The sequence below is a fragment of the Miscanthus floridulus genome, chromosome 17 (genome assembly GCF_019320115.1).
Source record: "Miscanthus floridulus cultivar M001 chromosome 17, ASM1932011v1, whole genome shotgun sequence".
In the NCBI taxonomy this organism is placed as follows: domain Eukaryota; kingdom Viridiplantae; phylum Streptophyta; class Magnoliopsida; order Poales; family Poaceae; genus Miscanthus; species Miscanthus floridulus.
The window spans coordinates 69,616,435-69,627,287 of record NC_089596.1 but is presented as its reverse complement, the minus strand read 5'-3'; the positions used below and the strand labels follow the sequence as shown (position 1 = coordinate 69,627,287).

Below are 10,853 nucleotides of genomic sequence, written 5' to 3'. Positions count from 1 at the left end.
ACGGGATTAATCTTTTATTATACTAATGACATTTCTTGTAGACCTTGAAATGTACTATCTGATTTAAAGTTGGGCTCAGACCAATTAATCCAATAAAAATAGCTAGGTCATTATCATGGGCATGAACACCACATGACAGATTATATATCCCATTGCAACATACATGTGTGCTTGCTAATGTATAAAAATACATCTATGATACCGAATCAGTATCAATGGATCAATAATAGAATATATTTTTCTAGTAAACATATACATACTTACTAGACATAAATATTATATTCTTTATATATATTTCAAACTTCACTATATTTGCCTTTAAATCTGGAATTATACTCCAACTTTTTTATTAGACGGAGGGTAAATCAGCACCAAATGGACTCTTGCATTAAGAAAATATTTACTGGCCGTACCGAAATGGAATAGCTTTTAAATTAAATTTGTCCGCTTCGGCGGTGGCGACCGAGGTGACTTTTGCATTTGGCTCTTCGTTTTTGTTTTATATTAAAGTCCCTGCCCTGCCCGCGCGCGGCTGCCGGTCTCGGGTCCAGCTGTCCGCGGTCAAACGCAGCTTGGCGCCTCGCTTTTGCGCCATTCCAGGAGGGGCCGGGGCGGGAGCTTTCCCGCGCAAATGGCGGCACCTGCTTGCTGCTGGCTGCTGGCTGCTGGCTGCTGGCTGCTGCTGCAGGGTAGTGGTAGGGGTCCAATGGTCATTCTGCTGCTAATCAACCCCATGGATCGCAGTTAGGGCTGGTGCAGGCCGGCAGCAGCGTAGTGGTACTGTACATAGTAAATATCTCAGATACTGTACACTGTACAGGAGTTGCGAGTAGTGATTGGTTCATGAAAGCGTATGCCCCGCCTGGTGTTGTACTGTAGCATAGACTACTGTGCCACTGTATACGGCGTTAGGAATACTTAGTAACAACTCACGAGAGGCCAAAATACCCATCTTAAAGTCAGTCCAAATTTCCGTCCACAGTACTAATCATATATATGTATCAAACACGGTCCTCGCACGACGAAAATCACACAAAACAAGTTGACCCTTGAAATCTTTAGTAGACCTTGCGAACTTATTCGTGAGTCGTGACTCCGTATGTTGTGTGATAGTTGACCCCAGAAAATTAGTATTGTTGTACTTTCTCTAGTTATAAATATAAATCCATCTAGATTTGTTTTCTAAGTCAACTATTGTTCAGTTTTTCTAGCAATATTTATTATAATAATTTAAAAGAAAAGGATTATAAATAAAGTATTTTCTATAATAAATCTAGTAACGTCAATCGTGTGTTGTCAGTTTATATAAAGAGTTAAATGAATGAACAGTATCAACATGTGTCATTTATGTTCACAAAATTTGATAACTATAAGGATTCCCCACGCGTTGACACGAGTATTTCAGAAGGAATTTGTATTGCACTGAGCGTTAAGCACTAGAAAGAGGAACACATATTAAAAGGCTACGCATTATTAATGGCTCATCGTAATTTTGATAATATATCCATTGACGCATGACTACATGAAAACAATTGTGGTAAAAAGAAACAAAAATAGTCAAAGGGGTTGCATAGGCAACATTATTGGGTGATGAAACAAAGAAAATAGTCTTAGATTCTTTGAACGAGCCTGTTCGGCTGGCTTGTCAGCCGGCTTGTTCTGTTTTTTTTTTTAATCGGAGCAGTGTTTTTCTCTCACAACATTTCAGCATAAATAATGTTTTTCAGCATAAACAGTAAATAATCTAGTTCAACCGAACACTCTAGTTGGCTCTCCCTCCGAGCTGAGATATGTATAAAGGAGTATATGTAGTAGAGACTGTAGAAGTTGGTAGAAGCACTATGAAAGTACCTTTTAATATTCATCATGATTGTCTCATATCTCTGATATATCAGTATTTCCAGTGGATATTGCATTTCTATTAGGGGCGTTTGGTTCCTTTCATTTGGAGAAATTGAAATCTACTTAATAAATTAGGCTATTTGGCTTAAAATTTGACATTCCATCACTTTTCAAAGTTCACATGTAAGTCTATCTTAAATTTATAGGGTGAGAGAGCGAAATCGATTGTATAGATCATTATTCAATGTTTCTACTTTGCAACTTATAATAAGCTCTTCAACTCACCCCCTAGGTAGAAATACAACATATAAGTATCTCTCGTTTAGCCAACAATAATATACAAATATAATCCATATACAACCATATTAACTTAATTAATATGTGTCTAAATTATAATTCTTAAAATAAATTCAATTCCAAGGACTCAACGGGGCCTTAAAGAAATCTAGCGAGCAACATGAAAGTATATCGGCCATAGCATTGATTTGTACATGTACATGCTCTTTCTTCTGTTGTTTGGCTGTAGGGTGATGTCGTTCCTTTGTGGTAAAAACAATGCTTCATTTTGCGCCAAATTCGATACAAGATCGAAAATTTGGTTGATGGGTCTATCACTCTATCTGAATCATAGGCATGTACATTGATGATTAGGATTAAAGTGTTACAATAGTTGGGTTGGTCTAATGGTCTTACGTGAACTTCATTTGTTATTGGAGTTGTGTTGTCATCTAATCCCCGAGCAATATGAAAGTATATCGGCCATAGCATTGATTTGTACATGTACATGCTCTTTCTTCTGTTGTTTGGCTGTAGGGTGATGTCGTTCCTTCGTGGTAAAAACAATGCTTCATTTTGCGCCAAATTTGATACAAGATCAAAAATTTGGTTGATGGGTCTATCACTCTATCTGAATCATAGGCATGTACATTGATGATTAGGATTAAAGTGTTACAATAGTTGGGTTGGTCTAATGGTCTTACATGAACTTCATTTGTTTATTGGAGTTGTGTTGTCATCTAATCCCTCCAAGTCATGTTCCACTTGCCTATAAAAAATGTTTGAAACATGCATCGAAATATATTTACAGGAATAAAGGTTGCGAAACTATGGTGATTTATTTGATTAAAGGTCTGTTTGGTTCCACCCACTAAAGTTTAGTGACCCCTCTAAAGTTTAGTGATCCCTGTTTGGTTTCACCCACTAAAGCAGCTGTCCCATGTATACTTTAGTCACTTTTAGCTATCCCTGGGTGTCTAAAAGCCACTAAACTTTAGTGTGGGTGTTTGGTATTTTAGTGACTAAAAGTGACTAAAGTTTACCAAACATCAGCGCCACTTATCAAAAGGTGCATGCAACAGTGTCCTCATACTCAGGATCGGTGGCAACGTCGAGATACACATGGATGACATCATGATCGAATCCAGGAAGGCCGAGCAATTGATGAAGATCTAGGCCTTGTTTAGTTTGCAAAATTTATGGCGAAATGGTACTGTAGCACTTTCGTTGTTATTTGGTAATTAGTGTCAAATCATAGTCTAATTAGGCTTAAAAGATTCGTCTCGTGAATTTCATCTAAACTGTATAATTAGTTTTATTTTTTATTTATATTTAATACTTCATGCATGCGTCCAAAGATTCGATGTGATAGAAAATCTTAAAATTTTTTACAAAATAAAGTGGAACTAAATGGTACCCTAGCAGAAACCTTCGCAAACTTGCTGCGATATGACATGAAGCTCAACTTGGTGAAATGCGTCTTCAGGGTGACGTGTGGCAAGCTACTCGGATTCGTCGTATCTGAGACATCGAGTGCAAACTTGACCGAAGTCCACGTGATCTCCAGTGGGCTAGTAAGCGATCAAAGTAAAAGATGACTAAATTGGTTTTTGATGGGGACCGTCGTATCTCAGATAGCAGAAACCTTTTTTTTTCAGATTTGCTAATGATCATCCGGTTGTTTTAGGGGAACGTAGCAACCGGATTGTCCACCGTTCGATCTGGTTTCCTCGGCGCGGCAGCCGCGTACATCCGGAGCGGTCACCAGACAATTTGCAAGCCGATGGGAGTATTCCCCGAAAAAGGACAGCCGGAGTCGGTCAATTGTATTTGCGAGGGGTCAATTGGCACAGCGTCGCGGGCACGTAGCAGTGGTTTCCTCCTTTCCAAGCAAGTGAACAATCATTAGCCCCCCAAAAAAGAAGAACAATTTATATTTTTCTGAAATTTGTGCATAATTTGTGATCAATTTGATGACATTTATGAACAATTTGATATATTTTCTTTGATGTTTGGAATCCATAAAAATAATTTGTAAATTTGTTTGAAAAAATTGGCATATATTTGTGTTATTCGTAAATTACATCACTCTATCCAATAAATTACACTGTAAATAATCATTGTAAATATAGTAATAAGACATTATAAATATAGCTATAAGACAGTGTAAGTGCATGAGCAAAATCTAGTTGTTGAGAGGAGCTAAAACAACCGGTTTTTTTTTAGACAGATTCTTATTTTTTAAAAGATCGTTTGTGTCAAGATATCCATCTTTTATATTAGTCATTGTTTTCGTTGGTATATATACTGTTTTAAGCGTCTTTTATTTAAAAAAAAACTGTACACGTTCAGAACGCGCGCCACTGCATGCTCGGAACCACCAGTGATTTGGAGGGCACAGCCTCCGCACAGGACGACTGGGTGGAGTGGTAAGTCGGGGAGAATCCTGACTAGATTTGCCTCATGCCAAGGATTGGAGCATTCATTCATGTGGCCGTTTTGGCGTTCTCTGTTGTCTCGCCCGGGCCCGTGACGAGAGGAACCGGCCAAGACGACGCGTGACGTGAAGCCTATCTCCCGTAGCACAAGGCTGCGTGCTTGTCCGAGGAGAGTACGGACTGGGTGCAGGGCGGCTTTCATTGCGGCGTCTTGTCATCTTCATAGACGACCAACTGGTGGTGACGATCGTCGATCGGAGCTGGGCCTGGGCCGGCCGCATTGATGGACGAGCACGGTCGGTTTGGGGGGCGTTTGGGAGGGTGGCCCGACGGCCTGGCTGTGCCCACGGGCTGCAACTCCCGTGTTTGTTTGTTGTTCTTGGCCCACGCCGAAACTAACGGCAAAACGACGCGCGCGCTCCCGCGTACCGGATGTCCATATCGTGTCGCGTCACGAAGGAAAGCTCGATCGGGCACGCACCGAAATCATCCATCACTCGGGCCGGGCGAAGCAACCTAAGGAGGGAAAAAGGGGATTCGTATGGCTCTCAGTCTCAGTCACTCACGACGTAACCGCGGCCAAACACCGGCGGTGCGCGTCACCGAGCTTCCTTTCCGGCAGAACTGAGCGGCAACTTTCGGTCGTAACCACTAGCGTCATGTTCGCTTGGGCTTGTTTGACTGATAAGCCATGACTGAAAGTACCGTTGGCTGATTTGGTGTGAGAGAAAAATACTGTTCGTTGATTGGAAAAAATACGACTCACAAGCACAATGCCAAGATCAAAGGCGAGGTCGGCCGGGGGACTACGCCGTGACTCGGATCGGTGTAGGAAGGACTGGCTCTGAATCCCCGATAGGATAGGTCGCCTGATCTGTCGACGAGGTACGTAAACGGCCCCGGTCGAAAGGTCCTTTTCCTTTGCTTTAGTAGTACCTGATCGGGGATTTTTCGGCTGATTGGTTCGTGACTCGAAAGCTGGTGCAGTTCTGATTGTTCTATTCGACGTACGAGTACTACCTGACTTGAATGGAAGCTCGTAGCGTCGTCGCATCTGTCTTGTTTTTCTTATCTGCCGCCTGTGGCTGGGGTAAGTTGCCATTCCGGTACGATTTTTCTGCTGCCTCAGCAAGTCGAGTTGCCTTAACCGATGCTCCTTCAGTGTTCGTGTAGCATCGGTTTTGCGCTTCTCGAAAGAAACGGATCAAACGGAGCACGTAACCGGGCTACGGAAAACGCCAGTCTCTGAAGTGCAATTCAAGGCAGATCTCCACTCCGGCGGGCGGCCCGGCGGGAGCGACTGGCTGGGCGACGGAAAAAGACCCGTTGCGGTCGCGCGAACTCGCTTCCCTGTCGCCCGCCGGCGTCACGTCGCACCAGCAACGACTTGTGTGGTCGTCGGTGGCCCGTGGCCCGTGTTGGCCCGTTACGTCGGTTTCCTCCGCGGTTGCAACTCGGGGAGAAATTAACCTGCTGCTTGCTTTTTCTTCCCCCCCCCCCCCCCCCCCCCCCCCCCCCCAAAAAAAAAAAAAAAACTGCTTGCCCGTCGCGTTTGCCGTAGGTGAGGCGGGTGAATCGGGACGGTGCACGGGGGCCATTCCGCGGACTTTTCAGTAACCACCTTGCTTACCCAACGAATCGGCTACTAGGGGGCAGTGGAAACTTCCCATCGTCACCTCACAATCATTCACTACAGAGAGGTCGTTACGCTATGATTTGATAGTGACTGAATACTATCCCGGTACGTGCCTATACTAGCATTTAGAATGCGAGATGTATATGCTTCATCAAGACATGTATGTATAAAAAGGTAAATCTCTCCAAAACAAACAGATGTTTAAATAAATAAGCTGAATTGTCTTGTTATTAGTACATTTAAGCGCCAAGAGTAAACTCAAACATCTTATCCTCTTACCTCTTTATAAGCACATCGTGCAAATCGCCTTTTCGTCGACAGTACTTTGTAGGAATGCACACTCTAATGGAAGTCCGGTGTGTTACGCATCCGACGAATCAATCCTGACACTTTTTTTTAGTTACAAAAGGCGACACACACGCACGCTCTGCATACACTGTTCATTGACAGTGAGACAGTTGTTTCCTAATCAGTAATCACCAGCTCCAATTATTGTTTTCTCTGATCTGAATGCAATCGCTAGAAAGCAACGTGCAGACAGGAAGGTGAAGTTGGTGCCGTCGCCTCCTGCGACCTAACACTGACGAACGGTTGGGTCTGGCAGAAGCGACCTCGAATGATTGGCGAAATTCAGATATACAACCGACAGCAACGCAAGAGCTCCCACTAAACTGCATGTACGCCAAACATTCAGTAGAGTAGACGGAATTGCAGAGGAGCACAATTTATTTCTGGAGATCGATCTGTACACGTTCAGCTATAATCGTATAACATTTGCTCGTTACAAGATCAGCAGAACTTTTTTGCTGCTGCTGAACCCTTTGGCCTTTGCAGCCAAAGATTGGTGGTGATGGCATGAGCCAACAAACCGGATGCTTACTAAGTTCACTAGCATACTGTTCCTATCAGCTGAAAGAAACGTTCTCAGCTACATACAAGGCTGACAATCGACAATCATAATTCCATACATACAGGGACATGTACAGCGTATACACAAGGAGGCTGGTTGCTAGTGACCTATTTACATGGAGCAGGCAAGTAGTTTACGAGAGAGCTTCATTCCACTCTTTCCGGTTAAAGAGACCTGCAAGGGAGATTATATGAAACGCCAGTACACCACTAGTACGAAAAATACTAGCGCACAGAGCATCACACGGCTGAAATGTAAGCAACAAATCGTAGCGCAAATCCTACCAAGAGAATATCCTCATCTGTTCCAAAGGATTTGCGGGCCTCGTCTAAGGTCTTCATTGTCACCCGTTCGCGTTTCCTGGCATAGTCAACAAACAGCCTTATGTTTCTGATTCAGATTTTGCTGCCGTTGCCCAAAATCAAGTAATATGAACAGAAATCCTGATATAAATAGGTGGTGCCATGAGGCAGTGCCCCAAATCAGAAGCTGAAATTCCTCAAGTAGCATTACTATTTATCGATTCATTGGCATGTAAGTTATGCAATTAGCAGAAAGAGAAAAGTACTATCTGAACTTCATTCCAAGCACTCATTATCATGGAAAAGATACAGACAAAGTGACTATTATTTACCTGGAACTGGCAGGATCTCTTATCTCAAATTCACAATCATCAGCATCATACCCACATACTACGACATAATGCCCTGCAAAGGGGAAATACAATCACATTACTTTAGTGGTAAATGTTTGTGCTTGCAATGTGTTTTGTCATATGCATAATTATTTAATGAAGATAGGGGGAAAAAGGAAAAGGAGATTTGAACTCCATATTTGTACCACACAAGAAAAACAAGACATGGCATGTGAAATACATCATGTTAAGAGTAATTTAGCTATCCTTACAAAAAAGAAACAAAGCAAAACTGCGCTAGCTTAGGTTTGCTGCATAAATGTGTGTTATCCAGAATTAAACTACTGAAGCCGCTTGTTGATCATCAATAATTCTGCAGTGCTATCATATGATGGGATGGAACATCCATGCTGCTTGTAATGCAAGATAAGCAAATAATCAACAACAACAACAAAGCCTTGTTGTTGCTGTAAGTTGATTATTTGCTTATCTTGCATTACAAGCAGCAAATAATCAAAACCACCAAAATGCATATCATTCAGCTCACAATAACCTGGAAATTGCATAAGGCGACTTACCCATGTAGTCTGACTCCTCGTTGAACTGTTGCACATCATGATCACTCATGCAAGGCAAACTGCATTCAAGATTACGGTTATAATTATGTTCTGTCGGTACCTCAACTTTCATGGAAAAAGAGTGAAATTGACAGTTCATGGAGAAAGAGTGAAACAAAAAGAGCTACATATCATTCTAGTAACAGCAACAAGGAAAAACACTTACTTTAGCTTCGATTTGTCCACTAAAGCAATAGCAATGCAGCGCTCAGATAGCAGTAGAAAAGCAATGTCATATGCGGTGATGGACCTGCACTGTGAGAAGCCATAAATTGGAGGGGAAAAAAGTTAGCTTGAAAACCAATATGCCAAGTACATGTAATGCACAATTTTCATGTTGCTATCTGTTGTGAGCATACTTGAATACTAATTCCAGCATCAAGTGCCTTCCCAAATAGCTCATCCACTCGATTGATGTCTTCTTGCAATTGCTCCTATGAAATGACCATTTTTAGAACATTACTAATGTGAACTTCAGAAGACTCGTGCAGTAGTAGTTCGTCAGAACACGTACCCTATAAAAGGATTCAGCAGAATATTGTGGATTTGCTCCAAGAGTCACAGTAAAGAAAGAAAAACTGACTGAAAACTTGTTTAACAGATATGCTAAGTCAACTGTCCAAATGCTGCAAACGAAAATGTTAATCAGCATTAGTTCGTTAAGCTTGTACTACTTTTAATAGGTTAAATTTTGAAGACATTATAAAAGTCAGTTTCAGCTAATCCACAACATGTCATATGTGTATGTCAACAATCGAAGTGAGTATTCGTTTATTGTTGAGTCGGTATGCACGGTGCTTAAATAGATTCCCCACATCAACAAAAGAAAAAACGCCTTTGCATATTAGCTAGTACAACCATCATAGTCCATACAGCTCCTGTTATCATTGTGAGTTGTCACTAGCTAGAAAAGACAATAGCAACAGCTAATGAAAAAAATGACAACAGGGTACAATTAAGGTAACCATTTTCATATTTAAAAAATGTAGCTTTTGTTCTTTAAGTAGTACTGTCATTTTTTTTGGAACGAAGAAACTATTGCATTTTTCTGTTCTTATGACCACACTAGAGAATTCCCTACTCTAGACCAAATATTCTCTTATGATCATTGAGAAACAATCATTTAGCTCTGTACTACTACTTCCCTTTTTTTTCCCTTCTACTTTCTGAACGTGCCGTGTTTAAAGCCACATAATCAAACTGACGACCATTTCTTTGGTTCTGCTGTACAGCTAATTTGTACTTAAAATTTTGATATTCTAGTCCTGGGTAGAGATAGAACCTCGTGGTGCGGCAGAGCCTCTCGAGATCGGCAATGCCGTCGCAGCAATCAATCCCCAGCGTCCTAAGCACCATGAGCACGCAAGCGAGGCCGCAGTCCCAGGTGAAGGCCTGCTGCACATGCGGAACCTACCACCATCACGAGAAGTCCAGAACAAAGAGCCAAATTTGTCAAAACAACAGTGACAACAATGAGGAAAGCGCATGGTAAAAGCTACGCAGAAAACGCACAGTGAGATGAATAATTGAGTGACGGGAGTAAGTAAGGCTCACATCGACGTAGTACGATCGGCGTGCTAGTGGAATCTGTCCGTCGGGGGACGGCGAGCCCGCCGCCTCCTGCACGCCGTCGTCGCCCGCCATCTTGAAGAGCTTCTCGGAGATGACGCCGAGGGGCCACATGACATCGTCAACCAACCGCCCGAGCGCGCAAGAGCTCGATCGAGCAGGCTCCACTCCAGCTCCCCCAGCTGTCAGACCGGGCGACGAAAAGGGTCGGGCGGGCCGTCCGGCGAACACGGCCGGCAACTAACTAACCTGACAGGGAGGGCGCTCCTCTCCTCCTCGGTTGGAGGCCGGCTTGGGAGGGAGTTCGGAGCGGGGAGGGAATAAGAAAGAGGGCGAGCAAGACGTGAGCAGAGCAGGGTGGACACGCCTGTATTGGGAGCGGAACCGCGGTGGCGGAACGGACGATTGGGCTTAGCTGCGGCCGCGCTGGACGGTGATTAAAACGGGCGAGGGCCGCGCGCGGCAGCGCCAGTGGGGGCACGGGGGAGGCGACCGGTGCGAACGGCGCCTTTAAGCGGACGGCGGGGGCCTTCCAGAAACTGCTGCAGCGTGGAGCGTGGTGGTGGCGGTGCTATTTTTTATGCGCCTGCCTCTGTGTCCTGTTTCCGGCAGAAAGAAGGAGAAGCAGGGGCGGGGTGGGCGCCGGGCGCGGAGGCGAGTGGGAGTTGGAGGGAAAGCGGGGGGCGATCGAGGAGCGCAGCGGGGAAACGGTTAGGGATTGGGGGAGGCCGAGGACGTCGACGGGGAATTCGCTTTCGGCACCGCGGCTTTGGTGACGTGTACTCATCTGCCTGGTGCCTACCGTCCCGGACCGGACCGCGTGTGTGCGCTGCGTACGTACGTGGCGCGGCTCATCGATGCGCTGGTTGCTGAACTGGATGACTGGATCCATCCAGGCCGCGCGCGCCGCGACGGGGCGGGCACTGCATTG

At 44.0% G+C, this 10,853-nt stretch overlaps 1 protein-coding gene across 2 annotated transcripts; it reads right to left on the bottom strand.

Annotated features, from left to right (window-relative positions):
• Positions 1-6,891: 6,891 nt before the first annotated feature.
• On the bottom strand, positions 6,892-10,595 carry LOC136516830 (guanylyl cyclase 1-like). Of its 2 annotated transcripts, none has more exons than XM_066510322.1 (9): positions 9,908-10,595; positions 9,636-9,748; positions 8,868-8,979; positions 8,713-8,787; positions 8,520-8,608; positions 8,315-8,373; positions 7,737-7,809; positions 7,387-7,462; positions 6,892-7,276 (listed from the first exon to the last, which is right to left on the bottom strand). In XM_066510322.1, the coding sequence occupies exons 1-9, from the start codon at positions 10,034-10,036 to the stop codon at positions 7,214-7,216; spliced, it is 789 nt and encodes a 262-aa protein (XP_066366419.1). In that variant the 5' UTR covers positions 10,037-10,595; the 3' UTR covers positions 6,892-7,213. The 2 variants fall into 2 exon arrangements, with proteins under 2 accessions (XP_066366419.1, XP_066366418.1); XM_066510321.1 differs by having other exon boundaries at positions 9,636-9,763; positions 9,908-10,589.
• Positions 10,596-10,853: the final 258 nt, after the last annotated feature.